We start from the raw sequence: 26,205 nt of genomic DNA on the forward strand, positions 1-26,205 counted from the left end.
CTCTCAGCTGCTAGGACATTGCATGCACAGTTGTGGAAGCAAGAAAAAATACCAGAGAAATGGGACTGGATTATAAAAGTTATGTCATGGAGTGAAATGGACAAATTAACTAGAATATTAAGAGACTATGATTTAGAACTTTTTAAGTTGGAGTGGAAGAAGTTCAGAAGATACGTAGAAAAACAGTGGAAAATAAAGGGACATTGGACAATCTTTGATAATGATTAAGTTTTTAAAACAAGAGTATAACTTTTGGTTTCTTTAATAGTTAAGGGTACCTTTAATATTTGGGTTTTTTTTAAAGTAAATAACACTGGCGGGGGTCAAGTAACGGGGGGAGGGGCGGGGGAAAAGTAAGATATGGGGTAGATAAATTTTTCCTTTTTTAAATTGTAAGATATAGATATAACTTTGCTACCATATGTTACTAATAAAATTGTTTATAACCAAAAAAAAAACCAGTTAGGAAAAAACAAGTTTAAAAGTATTAAAAGTCTAGCTTTGGCAGAATTCACATTATTTTAAAGTCTGATTTAGCAAAATCGTTTGACAGAATGACCATTGGTACTTACCGTGAGGGGTCATTCTCCTCTGAGTATAGGAGGACATCTTGGGTGCTTTCCACCATCTTGTCAGGGAGGCAGGAAATAGAATAATTCTTCTTCCTCTTCCATGACCCTGGAGCACCCAGATCTCCTCAGTTGGGATACTCCGAGAAGCAGTTTCTAGACTATCAACCTTACTCCAAAGAATTAAACAGTAATAACAACACGTTAAGATGCAACAAGCATAACAGAAAAAACCGTAAAGCAGCAAGAAAAAATGAAATAGATATAGATACGGCAGAACAGACCCTAGTATGAGCGATGCAACGTGGTGGACAAGATGTCCTCCTGTACTCAGAGGAGAATGACCCCTCACGGTAAGTACCACTGGTCGTTCTCCCTCTGAGTCAGAGGCCATCTTGGGTTCTCCTATAGCAGTAGATTAATGACTGGGTGGGGCATCGCTCTCTTCTAGAAACACATGTTGTAACACTTTTCTGCCAAATGCTGCTTCTGCTGAACTGTAAGTGTTTAATTTGTAGTGAAGAACAAATGTTGAAATAGAAGACCATGTTGCAGCCCTGCACACTTCGTCTACTGAAGCATATTTGTTAAAGGCCACATTAGTTGCCGCACTTCTGACTGAATGCTGTAATCCCTCTGGGTACTTCTAGTTTCATTGCTCTATATGCTTCAATGATGCATTGCTTAATAGCACAGCTGATGGCTGAAGTTGACATCTTCTGGCCCAATCTTGGTTGTGTAACATTGATAAACATGGGATCAGTCTTGGTTCAGTCCTGACCAAATATGTCTTAAGACAACGTCTAACATCTAAGTTGTGCCACATTCGCTCCCAGGGATGTTTAGGATCTGGGCAGAATGATGGCAAATGCAGTTCCTGGGATTTGTGAAACTTAGATACAACCTTGGGTTGAAAGGTAGGATCTGTACGAAGTTTTTGTGAAAAATACAGAATTCTCTCTTTATAGACAATGCATTAATCTCCGAAACCTTTCTCGCTGATGTGATTGCTATCAGGAAAATGGTCTTCAAACGTAGCCATCTTAGAGAAATGTCCTGTATAGGCTCAAAGGGTGATTTTGTGAGTGCAAACAAAACAGTGTGTAAACGCCACGTTGGAAATCTGCGAGTCCGTGGAGAGCACCTGAGTGTGGCCCCCCTTAAGAATCTCTGTATGTGTGCATGCCTGGAGACATCTTTTCCCTGTATCAGTCCCAATACAGAAGATAATGCTGCTACTTGTCTACGTAAAGTGGCTGGTTTCAGACCAGATTGTAGTCCATCTTGTAAGAATTCCAAGATGTATTGAATTGATGGGTTTAGTGGATCCCTTGCTTTTCTGCGGCACCACCTATGAAAAGCCTTCCAAGTAGTATTGTAAATCCTGGTGGTGGACTCCTTTCCGGAGGCCAATAATGTGTTAGTAATCTCTGAAGAGTAACCTAACTTCAGGAATGTAGACCATTCAATTTCCACACCGTCAATTGCAGCAATTCTGGGTGTGGGTGCCAAATTGGACCCTGTGTCAACATAACTGGAGAGATCTCCAACTGAAGGGGTTGAGTGGACGATAGGTTCACGTAGGACTTTGCAGCCACATTGTCTGTTCGTGCTAGAATGTGTCGTTTCTGCACTAGATCACTGAAGAATAATAGGGCTAGATAAATTGCTTGTAACTCTAATACATTGATCGGGAGTTGAGTCTCTGATGGTGACCAGCGACCCTGTGTTGGAATGTTGTTGAGTGTTGCACCCCATCCTGACAGACTGGCATCTGTGAACAGTTGTACCTTTTTGGGAAGGTAGTAAACTCTCCCTTGTCGATGTTTGGAATCCTTGGACCACCGCATCAGAGATTTCTTGACTTCTAATGTGACCTTGATCTGTGGATTCTGTTTTTCCATGATCTGGTATTGATGGGGACGGAATAAGCTTTGTAAAGGTCTCGTATGTAGTCTGCCCCATTGAACTGCATCTATGTTTGAAATAAGTAGACCCATCAACTTGGCTAAGGTCAATAATGGAGTGTGGACATTCCGAATGACCAGATTCACGAGTTGTTTGGTTCTCTGGATCTTGTCGTTCGGAAGAAAGAGTGAATTCTTTCACGTGTCTATGATCATCCCCAGCTGCTCCAACCATTGTGTTGGCTCTAGAGAACTCTTGGCTAGGTTTATGAGAAAACCATGTTCCTGTAGACACCGAATAGTTGTTTGGACATCTGACAGGGCGTTCTGATTGGACACTGACCTCATCAAAAGGTCGTCTAGGTATAGGTGAACATGAATCCCCTGTTACCTGAGATGTGCCAACATGTTCACCATCACTTTTGCGAAGACTCTGGGGGCTGTGGCTAGGCCAAAGGGAAGTGCTCTGAATTGGAAATGTCTGTGCCCCACACAGAATCGAAGGAACCATCGATGTGATAACCGGATCGGGATGTGAAGGTAAGCTGCCGTGAGATCCAATGACGTGAGGAACTCTCCCGGTTGTAGAGCCTCTGTAATTTACTTCAGAGTCTCCATACGAAAATGCTGAAGATGAATGAATCTGTTGATAAACTTTAGGTTGAGTATTGCACTCCAATCCCCATTCTTCTTGGGGACAATGAAGAATATTGAGTACACAACTCAACCCACCTGTTCTGTTGGTGCATATTCTATGGCATTGATTTCTAGATGTGTAATGGCCTTATTCGTTATTGATCTTTTTGCCGAATTCTTTCGGATCAGGAATACTAGAAAACGTTCCGGTGGGGTGTTTTTGAATTCTATTGCATAACCGCAAGACACGATCTCTAATGTCCAGCAGTCTGTCTGGGAAGCCTCCAGGCATCTTGAAAATACTGTAGTCTTCCCCCTTCCGGAATTGAAGTCCAGTCACACCTTGTTAAACTTTGATTCCCGGTCCTGTTTGTCTCTACGTTCTGAGTTCTGTTTGCTGAATCTAGGATTGTTGAATCCTTTTCTGAAGGGTTGTCTTGGTTGATTCCAAGATGATCTTTTGTCATCTGAGTATGGTCTTGGTCTGGCCAAGGTGTGTGAGGAACAAAAGGGCTGAGAATAAAAACCTCTTCTATCAGGTCTTCGAATGTTCTTTGGCATGGCCTTCTTTTTGTCTTTAGTTTCCACTAAAATCTTGTCTAAGGCACTACCAAAAAGTTTTTCTCCTTGAAACAGATAAGATATCACGATTTGTTTGGAATGGTTATCTGCAGGTCATGCTCTCAGCCAGATGCCTCTTCTGGCTACTGCCCCTGGAACAAAAGCTGAGCGCGTCTAACGAAGCATCGGCCGTGAATTTTGCTGCTTTAAGTAGTCTGGTGGTTCCCTCGCGTAACTTCTTGTTATTTTCTGGTAACAGTTGGTTGAGTCTCCTAGCCCAGACTATAGCTGCTCCAGATACAATAGAGGATGCTGTGCATGCCTTTATTGCCATGGATACCGCTTCGTGTGACCTTTTTAAAGCCAATTTTCTTGTCCCAATTGTCTCTGATGGAACCATGTCCATCTTCTGACACCAAGCCCGGGTTCTGAAGTGCCGTCACAGGGGCGTCTACCACTGGAACCTGTAACATCTCATTTGCAAAAACAGGTAAATCATATAGTTTTTTAACAAAACCAGGGAACTGATGATTCAAGTTAGGTTTTCCCCATTCAGCTTTTAGTTGTTGTGGGAATGGAAAAACCTTAGTCGTTGTGCATAACCCTGGAAAAAACTCCCTATCCCCAGTAGTTTTGTTCCTGGGATTGGTATCGGTACTGGGATTCTCCTCCTCAGAGGAAGAATCCTGGAGTGCCAGTGGTGCCATGACCCTGGTTAATAAATATTGGTAATCATCAGTTTTAAAGCAACGAGCTGACTGTTCCGGGACACAGACATCCTCCACCTCCTCATCTGAAATAAAACTCTCTTGATCTTTGGATTGAGACTCCACATCTGAATGAGCCTCCTCTGAATCTTCCTCTAGTAATGTAGTTAGTAATCTCTTTTCTGGCTGCCTTAGTTGGCCAAGTGTGCTCTCTGGGCAGGTTTTGCTCTGGGCGACGTGAGGAGGGAGGAGGAGGGGAAGGAGATCTGGACCCCACTGACCCCATGCCCATAACCCCTGATTGGCAAGCATTGAACAACTCTGCCCTAATCGTTTGTTGGAGCATGGACATAAATTCTTGGGAGAAGGGCCCCTTGGGGTGAAGTACATTACCACACTGTTGTAGCAGGGCTGGGTCAACCGCGGAGGCTTAATTCGACAGGGGCTGGCCTCCTGTAGTGGCTCCAGACGGGAGGTTGGCAACCGTCCCATGGGGCGAAGCATAGGGCTCATGGCGTCTATCAGGCGAAAAGCATGCCAAAAAATCTTCCTTGAGATGGCTGCCGCCAGTTGCGAGCTTCTGCTGAGGAAGAACATCAAGCCCATCCCTTGTTGTCCCTGCGCGCTTTAGCCCACGGTGACTAGAGTCACCAAGGTGGGAAACGTTGCCGGGAACCACAGCAAGCTGAAAAGTCATGCTGGTCCTGGGGGTCCATTCCTATGGCATCGGTGTGAGGGCCGAGGGAAGACGCGTCCTCCAGGAATTCATCTCTGAACACTTCCATCAGCCGCTTCTTGCGGCGCTCCGCAGAGGGGGCGGGGGGGAATCAGCCGCTTTGAAGCAGCCGCAGTAGCGTCTCTCCCTCCCTGACTGAAGAGATATGAGGGAAGGTGAAAGGTAAAGAATAGAGCAGTATTAAAGGTAAAGAGGTGTAAGGTTGAAAGTGAGGAATTAGATAAGAAATAGAAAAAAAATAAGACTAAATTGCTTCCGATCTGTTAGAAGCTAAGCTAATTAGTTGCTCTCCCTTTAGAGGCAGGAAAGAAACTGAGGAGATCTGGGTGCTCCAGGGTCATGGAAGAGGAAGAAGATTATTCTATTTCCTGCCTCTTATGTTTTTATTGTTGCTTATTTCATCGGTCACACTAATGTGCTTGTGTCGACCCTTCGTCTGTGAGTGCCCTGAGCCTGCCTTCAGTGGGAAGGGCAGGATATAAATTAAATAAATAAACAATTTACAACTTGAACATTTAAACTTGTTTTCTCCTAACTGTTCAAAGTATTAAAAGGCTAGCTTTGGCAGAATTCACATTATTTTAAAGTCTGATTTAGCAAAAAGTTAAATCTATTTTTCATTATTATTTTTTTAAATTACTAAAAGCTCACTGGAAACATGGGACTCCCTCTCACAGGCAGTCTTTAAGCAGTGGCTGGACAAACACTTGCCAGGGATGCTCTAGGGCTAGGTTGATCCTACACTGAGAAGAGGGTTGGACTAGATGGCCTGTATCAGAGGTGGCCAAACTTGCTTAACATTAAGAGCAGATAAGAGTCCGCGTACTTAACCACTACACCAAACTGGCTCTCAATAACACTGTAGTATTTCTCTATTCCCCCATTTTTTTCAGATGGGAAACTAAAGTCTTCATATAAGCCTTGGGTTGACTTGCACAGCTTGGGACCCAACCAGTCAAAGGGAGCCTAAGATTTAATGTATGGAAGTATGTCTTAATTTATGTATGGAAGTTTGCCTTAATTACCCTTCCATTTCAGTTGTTGGTTTAGTTCACATAAAGAACACAATTCACAACTAGTGGGCCAAATTCAGTTGGTAGGCCACATACTGCAGTTTTGGCCTGAGGGCAAGGGGCAAGTGTTCCTAGAATTTTGCAAAAACATCCACATACTGGGCATGCCCAAGAATCTTTTTAAATTTTTTTTCCTGAAATATTCTTGTTAGGAACCTTGCAAAGTCCTGCTGAGAACAGGCAAGACTGAGCTTCAATTTATTAATTCTTGTTTAACCTGTCACCGCCTCCAGAAAGCAGTTGGGATTTTCAGTGTTCCACTTGACTCGGGTAGAAAGATTAAAGCAAGTTCAGTGTCATCTGCATATTGAAAACATCTCAGTTCAAATTCTCAAATGAACCTCCCCCCAGCAGTTTCATGTACATATTGAACAGCACTGGCAGGGGGTGGGGGGTGGAATGGACTCCACAGCAATTTATATGCCACAGGACTGAACAACTGTCCCCCAGCACTTATGTCTGGAATCAGTGAACCAGGTACAAGAAGAATTACCACAATGCATACCCTCAATCTTCATCTAAATTATTCTGTTTAATATTTTATGTTTTTTTTTTTACTGTTAGCTGCCCTGAGCCCATCAGGGGAGGACGGGATACAATTTTGATAAAAGAAATAAATCAACCAATCCAAAAGGATACCGTGCACAAGGGTACTAATACTAAAAGCTGTCCAAGGGAATAATAGGGATGCATTCATTTCTCAATAAAGGTAACCTATTATGGCAGTAAGGCTATTTCAGCTGCAAAATTAAGCCAGAAACCAAACTAAATGGCCTCAGATAATTCATTTCATGAGTTGCCCAGCCCCCACTTACTCAAGCACCTTTACTAAAAGAGGGGCATGTGCCATGGGGTGAAAGTAGTCAATATCATTTGGTTTAGGGAAGGCTTCTTCAGAAGATTTTTCACAAACACTTCCATCAAGGAGACCAGTGCTTTAATGAATCATTCACTGCTCCCTGCAGCCATTACAACAAACCCTTTTGGCTAGATAAGGGCAAGGGCTGAGCATTGAAGTGGTAGGCCAAACTTCTCCAACAACTTGTTGTGTAATTCACCCAAAATATTATAATTAGAGAGCATTGCAGTCTAATCCTATTCTAAGATTACCAATTAAAGTACTTTGAGCATCCATATTATCTGACACATTCTATATTGATATGAAATATTATGGCTGCAAGTGTGTTCTACCATACATGCTAAAACCTCACTAAGTACTTAATACTGAAATTTTATATTTGCAGCAAATCCCTCCCATCTTCTTCATGCAAATTATCCTCCTCCTACAATTACTTTTAATGATATTCACAACTGTGTAGATTTAATAGGTATTTTACTTACCATTACAATACTCATTCTGTATCAGCATATGGTCATCTTCTGCCCAAGCTGAGAAGTATCTGACTACATGTGAATGCTGTCCCAAAACTGCATGGGCATAGACCTCTCTGAGAGCATTTTGCCTGCAATATTGAAACCACGTTAATTTAAGATTAAATAAAGTGTAAGAAGTTAGCAAACCATACTGGTATTTTAACAACTGGCTCATAAAGCGGGTTTCTGAGCTGTGGCTGACATGAAGTGGACCTTCAGGATATAGATCCAAAACCTTGGTTTCTGCCTGCGGAAGACCCCTTCCATGACGGGGTGGTTCCCACCAATTTCCCCTTCTCACTGCTCCTCTAACTCTTGGATAAAGTTATATTGAGGAGGAACTTAGTGGGCTGCAATAGGAAAGTTCTATCCCATGCTACACTGGGTATCCATACTTTTCTTCAAAGAGATGAGAACACAACCTGCCCAGCATGTTCCATGGTAGAATTAGCTATAGTGGCTTTAAAAAAAACCCCCAAAGAAGTTGAAGACAGGCTTCTAATCAAAGCATACAGAATTATGACAGTAGCAGTGCAGACCCAGCTGCATCTCAAGTTTGTTCTGGATATAACCAGCAGGGCAAAGATTTTGGTATAAATACTGAATATATTTTTTTCCAACTAGAATCATGAATAAGCCCTGCAAAGAAATACACATCAACATACTCATACAAAGTTTGATTTTTTTAAAAAAATAGTTATATAAGAGAAGTAAAATATAAGAACAGACACAGCGAACATTTAACTGTGACTAATACTTACTCATCAATCGAGCCAGCTAAGGGCTTCTTAGATCGTTTTATGGCATAAATGCAACCATCAAGCCTTTTCACACATTTGAATACTGAACCAAATTCTCCAGACCCAATCTTCTCCAATTCATGAAATTCTGTTGCATATCGTGATTTCATATTACTTTCTGTTATGCTGATTCGCTGAAACAGAGATAAAGCAAAATAAATAAATAAATAAATAAAATCTCCATATATTTAAGTATATAAAAATCAATCACAATAAAATTTAAGCAGAATTAAACCATTGGCTGTAAATGGGGATTTCTTACTTTGGCGGGTCTGACAGTTTCATCCTCAAGCTCAACATCACTTGCTTCCATGTCCTCACCACAGGAGCTGTAAAGTCAACATACATATTTTAAAAATGAATAGGAATTCCAGGAAATCTTAACTTACCTTGGTAAAGTAAGATGCAAGCTTCTAATTATCCAAAAATGTACTCAGTGTACTCAATTGGTGTGAAAACCAAATGTTGGGGCAGTGGTCGTCACAAACCTGCCCTGATTCTTTATGTTCTCCCTGAGTCTATATGTTCTCATGTATGTTGCATGTTTGCCTGCATGTAAAAGGATGTTTCCCTTTTTTTGTGCCATGACTCCAAGTTAGAAAACCCAGCCTCTCTCTGAATTCACAACATCCTCTCCCTGCTTTTCACTGGCAGTTTCACAGACCTCTTTGCAGCATCTGCAGGCCATTTGAAAAAGCTTCTCTCAAAACTGGCCCACTAAATATACATATAAAGGCAACTAAAACATTTCAGAACCCAAACAAGATTTCTAAACCACAGAGTACATAAAAATACAATCACATGGTTACATATTTCCTGAGCATACTACAGAGTCCATTTTCATCATATAAAGAAACAACTTGTTATGGAGTACACTGACATTCAGCAACTATAAAGTTAATAAAGAATGGGTATATTCCCTTGACCTATTTCCAGGAACATGTTTAGTCTCATATTCAAAATCCTTCAGGGTGACTGCTCAGCACCATCAGCTTCTGATTTTTGTCCTTTTTGTGTTTCAGCCACACTAGAGGTGAATTATCTATCTGTAGCGAGAAATGCTGCCCACTAATTCAAAAACCATTAATCAAACTTAAACAGTGAAAAAAAAAACCATTCAACATACAAACAACAATATTAATCAAGGTTCATAAGGAAATTCTCAGTTAAGTTCAAAGACTTCCCATAATACATACAGAAAAGTCCACAAAGTGTTTCACTCCAATAGTCCATCCAAAATCATGGGAAACTCCTCATAAACACGTTTAAAAAAGGGCCAATGCCGTGCCCAATTCCAAAGCATATTAATTAACAAGTCCCACTGAACTCCAATATGCAGTTTCTTCATATTAAAAATTCATTCAAAATGCAAACAATAATCAAGATTTATAATACTGTGTATCTTTGTTTATATACTCTTGCATACCTCTCTCCCATTGTATGTTACTTAAACAGATAAGGTCACAGATGTTCCACAGCACAGACAATAGTAAGACACTCCTCTATAAGCATAGTTCTGCTCTCATGGCAGCAGCTTCCTACTCAAAAATGCAAAAGGATGCAGTCCTCATTCCCCCCTCCCCTTCTGAAAGAGAACACAGCCTGGGGCCTCTTTCCAAAGCATCACTCCTATGGCTTCTACAAATCAGGGGCCTGCAAGTCAGGTTTTGCCACAAATTTGGCTTTAAAAGTCCCTCAATCCTCTGATGACTTGGGTCAGTCCAGATTACCTTGCATGGCTGGCATTTCCAGAAGTCAGTTAAATGAGCAGCAGCTTCATAAAATATCTGTAATATCCTCCCATCCCAAGAAAAGATTTTAACTTAATGGCTGGGAGTGCTACTTTTCAGTCACTTCTACTTTGGATACCAGGGGCTGTATTTTACCCTGGCCTACTTTGTGTCCCAAATGCACAACTTCTGACTGGCAAGACTGACACTTGCAAGCTTTCAAGCCTCTTGCAAGTGCTGCAAGACATTCTGTGCATCCTCCATATGCTCCTTCCAAGAACGGGAAAATGGAAGATTCTATTCACTTGCCATGTAGTCTTCCTTCTCTGTGGTCCCAGAGTGATCCAGTCCTTACTCCTGGGATCATAGCTCCTCCTGTCCAAAGGCAGGGCTGACAAACTTGAACCTGGAGGGGAGGTACTTGTCCCTTGGATTCCAATCAGTCTTCAAGCCATCATACCTCCCTCTATATAACTCAAACTAAGTAATAGGAGAGAAAACAAGAAAATGCCCTCCTTCCAAACCACCACTCGGAATACTCTCAATCATCCCCTTTTTATCTAAGAGTCCAAACACAGAAGGACAAAAGAGGAACGGGCCTTCAGAATCCAGACCAGAGACAGAAGCTGAGGTACGCCAAGACAGGGTGGGTAGGACTGGACCACTCTGGGACTTCACGGCAAGTGAATAGAATCTTCTGTTCTCCAGAGGTCCCAGGAGTAGTCTAGTCCTTACTCTTGGGACGTAAAAAAGCTGTGTCACAGGGTGAGTCTCCTCAGCTTCCTTAATAGACAGCGTGCTGAAGGACCTTTCTGCCATATGCAGTCTTGGCCGAAGCTACTTTGTCAATTATATAGTGTTTAGTAAATGAATGGACTGACTTCCAGGTGGCTGCTTTGCAAACTACCTCTATAGAGGGAAAAGATCGGTGGGCTGCCACAGTAGCAGCACCCCTGAGCGAATGTAACCCCCTGGAGAGGATCTAACCCCTTTGCCTTGTAGGCCTCAATGATACATCCCCTGAGCCATCTACTAATGGTTACTGGTGAAATCCTGTGTCCCCTGTCTGAATTTCTGGAAGAGACAGAAATTCTGTGTTGCAGAAGTCCCTGGTGCCGTCTAGGTAAAAAAGACAGGTTGCTTACCTGTAACTGTAGATCTTCAAGTGGTCATCTGTGCATTCACACCCATGGGATAGTGCGCCTGCGCCGATCCCCAAATCGGTACCTGAAAAGCCCGGGATTTTTCCACGCTCGGCGCCAATGGGCATGCGCAGGCGTCCAAGTACGCATGCTCACCGGTGCCAGCACGGGGATCCTGCCAGTTCCTTCCTGACCGCTGGAAGCCCCTACTGGAGGGAGACCGTCAGCAGTGGGGAAGGAGGGCGGGTAGTGTAAATGCACAGATGACCACTCGAAGATCTACAGTTACAGGTAAGCAACCTGTCTATCTTCTTCGTGGTCTCTGTGCTTCACACCCATGGGGGACTAGCAAGCAAAGCATACCTGGAGGCGGGAAGACGGTCAACCGGAAGAAACAGCTTGCAGCACCGCAGTTCCCAACCGAGTCCTCTGCTGAGCATGCACATCCAGCGCGTAGTGCTTCATGAAGGCATGCGGAGAAGACCAGGTAGCAGCTTTGCAGACATCGGAAAGGGACACACCTCTCAGGAACGCCACCAACGTGGCCATCGCTCTTGTGGAGTGTCCACGTACAAGCCCAGGTAAAGGCTTCTTCGCCAACAAATAACAGAGTTTAATCGTCTCAGTGAGCCATTTTGAGAGCCTCTGAGACGAAATCCTGGAACCTAACTTGGGAGCAGCATACGAAACAAAAAGCTGCTTGTCCTTACAAAAAACCCTTGAACGATTCAAATAAAACAGTAAAGCACGCTTAACGTCCAGAGCATGCAACCTACGTTCCTCGTCCGAGGAAGGGATAGGGTAAAAAATGGGCAACCAAACTTCTAAATTGAGGTGGAACTGGGAGACCAACTTTGGAAGAAAACTAATGTCCGGAGCCATGGAAACCCCAGCCTCTCTTAAAACAAGGGTAATCACAACGCATCGCCGTGAGCTCCCCAACACGGTGTGCTGATGTGATGGCAACCAAAAATGCAGTCTTCCATGACAAGAGCTGCAAAGAGCATGTGGCCATCGGCTCAAAGGGGCGACGGGTTAGTTTGTCCAGCACCAAAGTCAAGTCCCATAACTGTGGAGGCGATCTTGATGGTGGGTGCAGCCTAAACAACCCCTTCAAAAATTTCTTGGACTGAGGGTGTGGAAAAACGGAGTACCCCTCCACCGGATCATGGAAGGCAGATATTGCCGCCAAATAAACTTTGATGGAGGAGAAAACCAGGCCTGCATCCACTAGGGACAACAAAAAATCAAAAATGGCCGACAAAACCGCCTTACTAGGCGAGACTAAAGGGTCAACCAAAAACTTAGTAAACTTCCACCACTTCCTGTCATAGGAAGCACGGGTGGACGGCTTTCTACTGTTCATAAGAACTTGCTGGACCCTGTCAGAGAACCCTACTGGTTGATGGACCACGCTGTCAGCTTCAGGTGCCGTACGTTGTGATGGAGAACGTACCCTCCCTGAGCTGACAGAAGATCCGGCTCTGCTGGGAACTGGTAGAAGACCCCCCCGACAGTTGGAGTAGGATCAAGAACCAGTTCTGGCGGGGCCACCAAGGAGTCACCAGGATGCAGCGTGAACTCTCCCTTGCAATTTTGTTGACCACCTTCGTCAACAACGGCAGGGGCGGGAACATGTAGAGGAACCAACTCTCCCAAGGAAGCAGGAGTCCGTCTCCTAGAGAGGCTGGATCCTGCCCCCCCGGAGCAGAACATGGGGCACTTCGTGTTCTCTGCCATGGCGAAGACATCCAGCTGCGGGTACCCCCAATGCTGAAATACTGGTTTCAGGAAGCGCCACTGCAGTTCCCACTCGTGTGGGGAAGCCCCCCCCCCGCTGAGGGAGTCTGCCTGGAGGTTGAGGACCCCCGGAAGGTGTGCCGCCTTTACGAAGATGTCGTACTGTAGACACTCCGACCAGAGATCCATCGCCAGTGTGCAGAGCCAACGAGACACTGTCCCACCCTGCCTGTTGATGTAGCACAGGGCAGGGGTATTGACCGTGAGCAGTGCTACCGTCTTCCCCGCCACTAGGGGGTGGAAAGAATGCAGGGCAAAGTGAACCGCCAGAAGCTCCAGATAGTTTATATGGAACTGAGTCAGTTTTGGCGGCCACTGGCCCCCCACACACAAGCCTTCCATGTGGGCCCCCCAGCCCCATAAAGAAGCGTTTGTGGTGATGGTCACAGCAGGAGTTGGAAGGTTGAAAGGAGCCCCTTGGCAGATGTTTTCTCCGACTCCCACCACTGTAGCGTTTGAAGCGTCTTGGATGGAATGGTGAACCTCTTCCGAGGCGAGTCTCTGAGCAGGCGAAACTGGCGAAGAAACCACAACTGTAGGCCTCTCATCCTCAGTTTCGCGAACAGAAGCACGCTTGTCGTCACCGCCATCAGCCCCAGCATCCGCTGAAACTGCTGCGCTGTGCCCCACTTTCGCCTTTGAAGTAGTTGTACCAGACTGACAATGTCCTTTGCCCTCTGCGAAGGCAGGAATGCACGATGTTGATTTTTATCCAGAAAAGCCCCTATGAACTGCACTGTCCTTGACGGAGTGAGATGGGATTTCTTCAAATTGATCTGCAACCCCAGGGTGTCGAGAAGACGCAGAGTGATGGCAATGTGTGTTGACAAACTGTCCCTCGACTTCGCCACAAGGAACCAGTCATCGATGTATGGGAAAACAACAACTCCCTGGAGATGAAGATGGGCAGCCACAACGCTCATCATCAGAACGGAAGGGCTTTGAACTGGAAGTGCTGGGAACGCACTGCAAACCTGAGGAAACGCCTGAACGCCGGGTGGATGCTGACATGGAAGTAGGCATTCTTGAGGTCCAGAGTTGCCATTCAGTCCCCTTGATTGATGAGGAGCAGGATTGTTTGCAGTGTGGACATTCTGAACTTTTGGTACAGAATAAATTTGTTCAGATTCCGAAGATCCATAATTGGTCTTAAGCCCCCATCCCTCTTAAGGACCAGGGAGTAGCGAGAGTAAAAACCTCCCGTCCTGGCCTCCAATGGAACTTTTTCTATAGCTTGTTTCTGTAGGAGGTTGTTCACCTCTGCCAGCAGAGGTGGGGAAGGGGGAGTAGTGATCACCACGGATTGGTTCGGAATCTGAACAAACTCTTTTGTAGCCCTCTTCTATGATGGACAGAGCCCACCTTTCTGAGATCAACTCCCAGGCAGGCAGGAAAGGGCGAAGGCGGATAGACGAACCAGTAGGGACGATGACGCGTGCCACAAGAAAGTCATAGGCCTTGCTTCTGAGGGCAGGCACCCTTGGACTTGCCCGTGGACTGCAAACCATAGCGGTTCCTGTTGTTGCCAGAGTATGATGGCCTGTCGGTCTGAGTAGAGCGGGGACGCCATTGCTGCTCTGGCGAAAACTTTTGGTAGGACTTCTTGGCCCAAGGTTTGTGCCACTGCTTGGTTCTGAGAGCTCTAGATGTGGCCTGCACACCCAGGTTCCTGGAAGTCTTGAGGCTTTTGTCGAACTCCTGCAGTGCACCGTACGTGGTGGTGCTGAAGAGGCCATCTCCCTCAAAAGGCAAGTCCTCTACAAATGCCTTGGTATCTTGTTGCAGGGCAGTCGACCTCAGCCACGAGTGACGGTGAACACACACAGCAGACGTGATGGCCTTAGCCGACACGTCTACCATGTGCTTTGCTGCAGCCAGTTGCTGCTTGGCCACAGCAAAGCCTTCCTTTTGCTGCTTCTTAGCAGCAGCCTTCTTATCCTCACTCAGGGAGGAAAGGAGAGGGGTGAGCTGTTCCCATACGGAGTATTGGTATCTAGCCATGCAAGCCACATAGTTAGATACCTTTACTCCGAGAGCCCCTGCCGAGTACACCTTCCTTCCCATGCCGTCGAGCTTCTTCCTCTCCTTGTCCGGTGGGGAGGAGTGGACCTTGCGAGCCTTGGATGAAGACGAGACGACTACTGAGTTCGGCTTCGGATGAGTGAAAAGGAACTCAGCCCCCGTCTCCTGGACCCTGTACATGTGGTCCAGCCTTCTAGAAGACACCAGTGTTGATGATGGCTTCTTCCATGGCTGCTTCACTGTCTGTAGAATCATTTTGGTGACCGGCAAAGCGATTGCTGTGGATGTGTCCCTTTGCATAATGTCGAAGACATTATCATCCACGACTGGTTGGGGCTGTGTCACAGGCAGGGCAAGGGTGGCAGCCATTCTCCTCACTAGGTCTCCATAAGACTTCAGATCCTACGACGGCAAAATCGGAAGATCTTTGGCCGTCTGGGAACCTGGTGAGGGCTCCAAGGCAGGGGCGTCACTCTCCGAGTCCGACAAGAAGGACTCCCAATGAGCGGAGTGTTCCGAAAGGATCGGCGTCGATTCCCGTAACGGTGACTGAATTGGCATCGATGGCCGCCGAGGAGGTTCGATCGGAACGATGCGCCTCTCCGGAGGGATCGATGCCGATGGTGAGACCCGGGACATGCAGGACACCTCCAACTGCTGCTCCCACTCCGAAAACTCCCTCAGTGGGTACCACTGGTATGGAGAGTAGGGGTACGAGTAGGCCGGCTGCCAACGACGCTGCTCTCACGGTGGTAGCAGTGGGAAACGGCGTGGTTCAAAGGGAGGCTCTAACTCACGTTGGCCTCTGGGTCCTATTGGCGTAACCGGGTCCATCGGCGCCGATGCCTCCAGCTCTGAGATCAACTCGCTGCCACTCCGACGTCGCGACCCTGATGATGAGGACTGCTGGGTAAGGTCGATCTCCTGCTCCAACGTCGAGAGGCGGGGCTGCTGAATACTGCCTCTCGATGTCGATGGGCTACGGCGCGGGGAAGCCAGGATCTTCCTTGGCGGCTTGGAGGTCGTCTGTGCCGAAGTGTCTAGTGAAGGTGATGGATGCGGGGCCTCTTCCGCTTCTCCTTTGACTTGGCCTTCTTAGAAGTAGATGCTCGGATCCCTGAGTCATCTCAACGCTTCTTGGCGGGCGTGTCCACCGATCCATCATGGGACCGTTTGGTGGAGGAACCTCGCTCTACCGGCACTTTGGTCGCAATCGGGGTCACATCGGCCGATGTGACCGCCGGGGCCGGGATGTCCGCCATTGTCGATACCAACAGGCCCGGTGCCGACCTCTGAGGGCGGAGTGCTGACTCAGTTAAGGCTGCCGAGAGCCGAGCCGGCCAGTTCTTCCGCGTTTGCTTGGAGAAGTGGAGACAGTGTGGGCAGGCCTCCACACGGTGCACTTCACCCAAGCAGAGAAGACACAAAGAATGGCCGTCTGGGGGGGCAATCTTCTTCCCGCAGGAACGACACAGCTTGAAAACCCCCCAGCGACTGTCCATAGACACCAGCCGCCAAAAAACCCGCTCAGAGTCCTCTGAGGGAAAAAACTGGGGGGAAACGGAGGGAAAGCCCCGAAGGGCAGTCCGACAAACACACACGGGAAATTTTTTTTTTGAAATAACTAACTAACTAACTACACTAAAGAAAACAACAAACGGGCTATGTACAACGAGAAAGGCAAAGGCCAAAAAACTCTCACTGACTGGGGACACGAGAAAGGAAACCTTTCTGCGTGGCGGTCAGAAAGGAACTGGCGGGATCCCCGCGCTGGCGCACGCACATTGGTGCCAAGCGCGGAAAAATCCCGGGCTTTTCAGGTACCGATTCGGGGATCGGCGCAGGCGCACTATCCCATGGGTGTGAAGCACAGAGACGGCGCACTATTCCATGGGTGTGAAACACAGAGACCATGAAGAAGATCTAAGGGCTCTGTGAACATCAAGCCATAAACAAGATTAAACAATTTGGTTCTTGGGCAAGATTAAAGATTAATTACTATAAAACAAAATTTCTGACCAAGAACATGACAGCAAAACTAATTCAGGCCTTTCAGCAAAAATCAGGATTTCTTCATGAAAAAAGAATTAAATATTTAGGTGTGGTGATTTCAAACAGATGTAGCAATCTAAAAGCAAACTACTATGATAAATTACATAAAGAAATCCAAAAAGACTTGGAAAAATGGCATGACTTGAACTTATCTTTAATGGGAAGAATAGCTCTGATAAAAATGAACATTTTACCAAGACTATTATTCTTCTTTCAAACTATTCCAATATTTCTAAACAGTGGATTTTGTTCAAGAGCTAAATAAGATGGTTGTCAAATATGTGTGGCAAGGAAAAAAATCCATAATTAAAGACTTTGCAGGATTCCAAATTAAGAGCAGGTATGGGTCTCCCAGACTGGCAATTGTACTATAAAGCATCTGTACTGTTGTGGATAAGAGATTGGATGTTGTTGAAAGATAAGAGACAATTGTTGTTAGAAGGACACAATTTGACTATGGGATGACATGCTTACTTGTGGTATCAAAGACCACTCTTATTTTAAGAATCATTGGTTTCGGAAATCTTTATACCATACCTGGTCATGGTTAAAGCCTAAAATCTATTCAAAAGTTCTAAGATGGGTTTCACCAGTAGAAGCATTTACTCACCCAAATCTTTTAAAAGCAAACCAGCACTACAGGTATGATGATTTGTTAGGAAAAGATAATCAACTGAAAACTAAAGAACTAGAAAACATGGACATTAAAATGAATTGGTGGATGAGAATGCAAGTTGAATTCAGATATGCTAAAGACAAGGCAATAGGCTTCACTAGTGAACAATACTTATTTGATAAAATTCTTTTGGGACCACAGGAAAAATTAATTTCCAAACTATATGCATATCTACTTCAAATGAAGACACAAGATGAAGTTGTAAAGGACTGCATGGTTCAATGGGCGAAAAATTTTCGCTACAACATTACACTAGAACAATGGGAAAGATTGTGGAAATTCAATGTTAAACTAACCAGGTCAGTGACTTTTAAAGAAAACCTTTATAAAATGTTTTATAGATGGTACTTGACCCCACAGAAACTGTGCAAGATCTACACTAATGTCTAATAAATGTTGGAAGTGCACCAAACAAATTGGTACTTTTTACCATATGTGGTGGACGTGTGAGATGGTGAAAGACTACTAGAAAATGGTACACAAAATGTTACAGAAGATTAGGAAAACTCATATACATTTAAACCAGAACTTTTTTTATTGAACATATTTCCAGAGGACTATTCTAAAGAAATGAGACACATGTTGGCACATTTTAACACTGCAGCTAAAATCCTTTTGGCGCAGAGATGGAAATGTCAGGAAATTCCCTCGAAAATGAATTTGGTGGGAAAAGTTTTGGAGACTGCAGAGCTTGACTTTTTATCTCAGTTGATGGCTGGGAAATCTAAAGAAGCAGCAAGAAAAAACTGGATGAAATTCTATGTTTGGTTGGACACTCAAGACTTTTAAGATTCTCTGGTGTGATCTGATTTCTTTTTTCCCTGTGCTTATATTATAATATTTATCTTTAATCGAATTTTCAAATTTGTTTTGAATAAAATTGGAAAACTACTAGAATATAACTAAAGATTTATATTATATAACTTTAAAATGAGAGAGAGAGAGATAGAGATAGAGATAGAGATAGATAGATAGATAGAGAGAGAGAGAGAGAGAGAGAGAGAGAGAGAGAGAGAGATAAAAATAATAACAAGAGGTAACATATGTTAAGAAAATATGGTAGAACTATCCTTTTGATTTTGGAAAGTATTTTATAAAAAATAAGACCAGAATGTACTGTGCTTTTACCCCTCCTTTTTTTCTGTTCCCTATTTTCTAAACTTTTCTGAAACTAATAAAAACGTTTGAAAACTAGAAGAGAGCATGTTGTCCACCACTGCTTTAGGGTAGCCTAGACTGCTGCAGCTTCATCTCTAGTGAGATTGAGCAGTTCTGGCTGAGGGTGATTCAGACTTCCTTGAGAGAGTAGGTCCAGTCACATTGGAAGTCTCTACGGTGGTCCCACTGATAGTCTTTGAAGTTCTTGGAACCAGGTCCTCCTGGGCCAAAATGGGGCCACTACTATCACCTCTGCTTTCTGTTCTTGAACTCTCTGGAGGAACTGTTGAAGGATCTGAAACGGCGGGAAGGCATAGAGTAGAGCCAGAGGCCAGTCCATGTTGAGGGCGTCTATAGCTATGGCCCCTCTGCTCCTTGTTCTGGAGATATACTGGGCCACCTGATTGTGGTCTGACACAAACAGGTCTCCTTTCAGGGTCCCGAACCACCTGCATATCTGAAGAAATGCCTTGGGATGGAGACCATTCTGCCTGGTCCAGGGATTGGCGGCTCAGCCAGTCTGCAACCGTGTTATCCCTTTCATCCATGTGTGTGGCCGTGAGAGAAAGAAGATGGTCTTCCGCCCACTGGAACAGCAGCTCCGCTTCTGATTGAAGTGCCTTGAATCTTGTGCCCCTATGCCTGTTTACATATGCCTTTGCTGTTATGTTGTTTATCTGGATGAGGACGTGTGTTCCTTCCACACGTTTTGCCATCTTTTGGAGGGCCAGTCTTATGGCCCTCAGCTCCAAGAGGTTTATGCTCTTTTTGGATTCTTGGATGGACCACTGTCCTTGGGTCACTGCTCCCATCAGGTGGGCTCCCCAACCAAAGAGGCTAACATCAGTCATCACCACTAGCCAGTTTGGCTCCCTCATCACCTGCCGTAGAAGAAAGTAGTCAGGAAGAAGCCACCATTTGAGGGCTTGTTTCAGGCTTGTTGGGACTGAAATCAGCATTGATCTCCTGAGGCTGATTTACTTCTGGAAGGGACGCAGAAGAATTTGTAGGGGCCGTGTATGGAAGTGAGCCCACTTTACCACCTCCTGGGCACGACACCAACATTCCCAACAGCTCTGCCAGGACCTTAAGTTTCTCCTTCTTCCTTTGGATGATCTGGGTCAGAAACTTGATTATCTTTGACCTCCTCTCCTGTGTCAGGAAGACTCTGTCCCCGAAGGAGTTGATTTGGGCTCCCAGGTGGACTAAGAGTTGAGTTGGCTGAAGTGAGCTCTTCTCGGTGTTGATGACAAAACTGTGTGAGGATACTGGTTTGTTCCAGTAATGGGGCCTTGGCCAGGATGTTGTCCAAGTACGGGAATAGGGACACCCCCCTGAAGACAAAGGACTGCCACTAGGGTCACCAGGACTTTGGTGACTACTCTGGGACAGGACTTGAGCCCAAAGGGAAGTGCTCGGTATTGGAAATGGCAACCATCATAGGCAAACTGAAAAAACTTGCGGTGTGTTGGTGCATTGGGATGTGGAGAGGTCTATTGATGCCATGAAGTCCCTCCCCCATTGAAACGAGGCAAGAATTGACTTCAGGGTCTCCATTCTGAACTTTTTGTTCATCCACCCAATCCACTTGTTCACCCACCCAGACCGAGTAGACTCCCTGAAAATGTTCCACCTGTGGAACCGGTTCAATGGCTGCTATGTGCAGGAGATGGTAGATGGCTAGAAGCAAGGTCTGGTGTTTCTCATCAGACTGAGACCTGGGAACTTCCAAGAAACAATCCTAGGGGGTTGAGTGGAACTCTAGAGAGTAACCGTTGGTTACTGTGTCCAGTACCCACCTGTCTGTTACTGTTTGGTGCCATCTGTGGGAGAACTTTTGGAGTTGCCCCCCTATCCCTGCAATGTCCGATCTCCCGGCCCAGTCAGGCAGATGTGGGTTTCTTCGCCCCCTTCTAAGGTTGGCTCTGTTTCCCTGAGAAAGAAGGCCTGTTGTCTCTTGCCTTTGACTGCCATTTTGCTCTGTAGGGTTTGAAGGTCTGTCTAGAGTCTCTCCTGTTATTACAAAAGGGCTGGAAACTCTGTTTAGCCCTATTGTTCCATCTCTTAGAGGGAAAGACTTTCTTCTTGTCCCTATCCTCTATGAGGAATCTATCCAGACCTTCTCCACAAGCCTCTCTTTGAAGGGGACTGCTGCCACCTTGGATCTGGCTGAAAGCTGGACCGTTTCCAAAGTGAAGTCTGCTGCAAAGGCTGTTGCCAGAGTGATCCTCTTCAGGGAGTCCTTAATGTCCTAAGGGAGATAGTCCCTTTTGGCAAGATCTGACAGCCAGATGTAGGAAACTCTGCAGAGAAGTGAAGTCATGGCTGATACCTTTAGGGAGTTGGAGGCCAGGCTGTTGACTGGGTCATCCACCACTGATATCTTTAGACATTTGGTCGCCTCCAGGATAAAGGAATAAAACTGTGAAAAGGTGGATGAGGTGGCTTTAGGCTTTGCCAGATGTTCCCACTCAGATTTAATGATGGAGTAAAAACCAGCTGGAAGGGGAACCCAGAGTGGTTTGTAGTCTGATTTGGGAATAATGTCTTCCACCCCCCACAATGGGAAATCGACATCCTCTTCCTCTTTAATCAGGGGGTATACTGTAACTGCAGGGACCTAACAACCTTGGGGGGAAAGCTTGGAGCGAGGGGTAGCAATTACTTCTTCCATCTCTGAGAGTTTCCCAGTTTCTTTAGGAAGCGAGGAGTCGGAGAGGTCCGAATCCTTCTCCTGGTCTGAAAAAGAGAGGCTGTGAGTTAGAGGATGTGTGGTCTATTCTCCTTTGTTTAGGGGAACTGGGAGGAGAGTCCGCCTCCTTCCCTATCATGTTCCCTGTGTTTGTTTAGAGGTTCTCTTGGCTGAGGGGGGGTCTGGTTGAGTAGGGCGTCCTGCTCCAAGGGCAGGGCTGAACAAACAGGAATCCAAGGGACAAGCACCTCCCCTCCAGGTTCCAAGTTTGTCAGCCCTGCCTTCAGAGACAAGGAGCTATGATCCCAGAAGTAATGACTGGACCACTCCTGGGACCACTAGAGAACACAGCAACATCATCCAGATATGCTACAGCAACTTTCTTAATAAACAGTTCATTAGGTGCTGAAAAGCTATTAAAGTATTTTTCAAGCCAAAGGCAACAGATTAAGGTGAGCAGGACAGGCTTATTTGGCCCGTGCTTTGGGCGCCAACCCAATTTGCCAATACCCCTTTGATAAATTCAAATTACTTATCTTGGCCCTCCACCAGATCTAAAAGGTTACACATCCCAGGCATAGAATATCCATTTGCCTGAGTAAGTGTTCAGCTTTCTATAATCTACAGAGAATCGCATCGTATCATCAAACTTTCTTGACTAGGACTGGAGAACTCCAGGAACTCTCAGATACAGTAGTTACCTCCTATTATAGCATCTGTTTGATCTTTCTCCATGCACTACACAAACTTTCCTGTAGCTCTGTAAGATACAGAAGTAACTGGGGCAGGGGAGACTCTCCTGCTGAAACAGCAAGCTCAGCTAGTGTGGTCTTTCTGGGATTGTCACAGAAAATTGAAACAAATGTGCCATTCCTTTTTGTATCAGAGTCCTCTGAATAGCAGTCAAACCCCTCTGCTCTCATTATACAGATCAGGGCCAGCCCCGTTTGTTCTTTTCACCTTTCTCCCTGAGCCAACAATCCAGTGTAGCCTGACCATCTCTCCTATTACTACTGTTCTGCTTCAACTAACGCAACACAGCTCTTCTCCCTTGCTCTCCTCCAAGCAACACAGGGATTCTGGCTGGTCCTCCTTCAAGGACAGGTCCTGAACAGAAAGAGAGAGGAAAGAAGTGTGTGTGCATTCACCAGCTTGCTGGTCATATCTAACAAAACTTAGGGGATATCTTTCCCCTTCCAAATTATTACCCAAGGTGAAATGGGAAAGATATCTTTGATGGACAACTCCCCAAAAGCTCTTCCACCCGCTACATAAAAACAAAACCCTTGCCTTAGTCAACTTATAGACAGGATTCACAAAAGGTTCCACAAAAGGATCTGCTCTGGGCCATTTCTTCAGCAACTTCTGTGCACTAATTGCAAAATGTCCCCAGGCTTCCCCAGCCTGCCTCTGACGCACAGTTTGCATGCACATTCCTGGTGACAGCCCCCAACATATGCTCTGGTTCTGAACTCATTCATCTTGTTTAGCTCCGCTTTCCCAAGCAAAACCAACATGAGAATGTAAATCTGAGCACCAGAAAAAGACCAGCAGGTCTATATAAGGTGCATGATCCAGGTGCATTCTGGAAAGCAATAAGAGTCTGAATGAGCATGTGGTGTGTGAGGTATGTAGTGACTGATTGATGGGGGGGGAGGGCTCTTTCTCTCTCTCTTTGTATTGGAGAGAGTCTGTGCAGAGCTGTGATGACTCCAACACATCAACTGATGGTCAGACCCATGGAGGTGTCTACACATGAGAGAGAGAGAGAGAGAGAGAGAGAGAGAGAGAGACAGACAGACAGGCAGACAGACAGAGACAGGCTCTACTCCTCCTAAGTATTAAGCTCACCAGAAACAGTTCGAGGTTAGCTGGGGGGGAGGAAGGAACCATTTGCAACCCCCTCTCCAGCTCTTTACTAAGCTTTTCAAACCTCTCTCTGCATCCCTTGTTCATGCATGCTATCTCAAGGTCGTTTCCTCATTTCAGTTTCCATCACTTGCATTTTCTCCTCATGGACCCTTTGGGCCTGCAAATCAGGATCAGCACTCATTTCTTAGCTTTCAGTATGGCTGCCCCTGGGTTGATGGGGGATGTGGTCTCTGCCCCCCTCTGCCAATCCAGCTCCACTACCTCTTAAATTGTTGCTCCACTCTCCTGCCGGCTCTGTTTCCACAGCTGCAAATACATGCTGTCTGTGACTCATGATTCTCTTCATGCTCTGAGGAAAAGCAGCCGGGCTTCTCTCGCCTCCTCTGTCTTTCTGTGCAGGACTCAGTTTGTTTTCACCCATGTGTTCCTGGTCACTACCTTAATTCCCTACCCAAAATGTCCCCAAAAATCAAAATCTTCTGTCCACCAGGACCATGTTCTATTTTCTCAACGGTTTGTGTACTGATACAAACTACAGACTGTGTCAGATCCTTAAATCTGTCTCAGTTCTACACCGCATAACAAACCCACCCTGGGTTCATGTGTTCTTAACATACGTGCTGCATGTTTGCCTGCATGTAAAAGCATGTTCCCTCTTCTTGTGCCCCCACGCCAAGTTAGAAAACCAATCCTATCACATAACTAATGCCATAGGAGACCTGATAAAGCTGCCTTGGAGCAAGTAACAAGGGGCAGAGCATTTAAATTACTGTAGCTTCCCCCCATGTTCTTAGTGTATATCAGGGGTGGCCAACGGTAGCTTTCCAGATGTTCTTTGCCTACAACTCCCATCAGCCCCAGCCAGCATGGCCAATGGCTGGGGCTGATAGGCGTTGTAGGCAAAAAACATCTGGAGAGCTACCGTTGGCCACCCCTGGTGTATATGAACAGTCTAGGTGTGTGGGTACAATCTGAATCACAGGCTGCTTACTTAAGCAGGACATCAAATTTATTGAGACAAATTAAATTAGACCACATACAAAGAAAATAATGGTCATGTCTATCAAGTACAGATCTAAGAAAAAGAATATAGAAACATTAAATTTAGTCAAGTTACAAACAGTTGGAAGTTATTAACAGTATTTACTAAGACACTATATTTAAGCGGCTTTTAAAAAAGAAAATATAGACCAACTCATTTAGGCGTGTAATGCATTTATTTATGTACATGTTTATTTTCCCCAAGTGTAATTTTTTTGTAATATTTTCTTTCTACTGACTTGCTATTGTATACTTATTAATATTCAATAAAATATATATTTTTAGGACAGTACTTTTGGTGGAACACACACAATTCCAGCCCCTCTCCTGATCCCTATGCAGAGTAGACTGGGTCCAAGGATATGGCTACAGCATCTGGGCAAAGAATTTGAACCAAGGAACAAAGGAAGACATCAACTTTTAAAATCAGTGTTATACTTACTTGCAACTGTTGTTCACTGAGTTGTCTTCTATGCAGGCACACATTTGGGACGCTTATGCACAGACCAGCTGCAAGAGAATTTTACAGCTTTGTAGAACTGAAAGGGCACTCCTCCCCTCAGCACATGTGGTGGTGATTTCCTGCCCAAACACGTGCTGTGAAGGAAGCTCACTATTTCCCCTCCCAAGCTGCTGAAACTCAAATAATCAGAAAGCTCACAGAGGGACAGGAGAGAGGGAATGTGTGCCTGCGCAGAAGACAACTTCAAACACAAGAGTTACAGCTAAGTGCAACACTGTTTTCTTCTTCAGTCTTCAGTGCAGTCCCACATTTGGGATATCACAAGCCACTCACCAGAAGAGGGGGATGTGCTGCTAGACCAATGACAGACACTCAAATAATAAATATAAGACAACTTTCTCCATTGCTGATTCTTGACAGGAGTCTATATCCACAGCATAGTGCTGCATGAAGGTGTCAGCTGAGGACCACGTTGCCACTTTGCAAGATGTCAGGGTGAACACCCCAAAGAAAAGCAGCTGATGAAGCAAAGGCCTGGATGGAATGAGCCTGTGCATGGAAGGAACAGGCAGCCTACTCAAGCACAAAAGGTAACAAATAATAGTTCAAACAATTCATCATGAGAACATCTGAGACAATGCAATAATGCCCTTATGAGAGCCTGAATGACATACAAAAAATTTTTCATGTGAAATTAACTGTTGTACATATGAACATATGAAGCTGCCTTATACTGAATCAGACCCTTGGTCCATCAAAGTCAGTATTGTCTACTCAGACTGGCAGCGGCTCTCCAGAGTCTCAAGCTGTTTTTCATGCCTACCTGTCTGGACCCTTTTTGGTTGGCGATGCCAGGGATTGAACCTGGGACCTTCTGCTTACCAAGCAGATGCTCTACCACTGAGCCACTGTCCCTCCCCAACTATATGTATATATATGTAGTTATACATCTGATGAATATGTGTATGAATCATTGTAGACATACAATGCGTGTGCGTGTGTATGAATCACTGCAGACATACAATGTGTGCGTGTATATAGCATATTGGTTATAGTTTATTAGTGAATTTGTTCACAGTATTTTTGTAGTTCATCTGGAGGTTGGCTACCCTACACCTGGTTGCTTGCTACTGCTGCTGGTAAGCAGATAGGTTTGCCAGCTCCAGATTGGGAAATTCCTGTAGATTTGAGGGG

General features: G+C 45.2%; 1 protein-coding gene across 1 annotated transcript in view; it reads right to left on the reverse strand.

The window, feature by feature from the left end:
* WEE1 (WEE1 G2 checkpoint kinase) overlaps positions 1–26,205 on the reverse strand; it is a 53,370-nt gene that overhangs the window by 16,307 nt on the left and 10,858 nt on the right. Inside the window, exons 3-5 of the mRNA XM_060262132.1 lie at positions 8,626–8,692; positions 8,325–8,497; positions 7,531–7,652 (exon numbers count right to left, since the gene is read on the reverse strand). Coding sequence (XP_060118115.1) covers positions 7,531–7,652; positions 8,325–8,497; positions 8,626–8,692 — 362 coding nt within the window. The remainder of the gene's footprint in view (positions 1–7,530; positions 7,653–8,324; positions 8,498–8,625; positions 8,693–26,205) is intronic.

Source organism: Heteronotia binoei, chromosome 21, assembly GCF_032191835.1.
Source record: "Heteronotia binoei isolate CCM8104 ecotype False Entrance Well chromosome 21, APGP_CSIRO_Hbin_v1, whole genome shotgun sequence".
Classification (NCBI taxonomy): domain Eukaryota; kingdom Metazoa; phylum Chordata; class Lepidosauria; order Squamata; family Gekkonidae; genus Heteronotia; species Heteronotia binoei.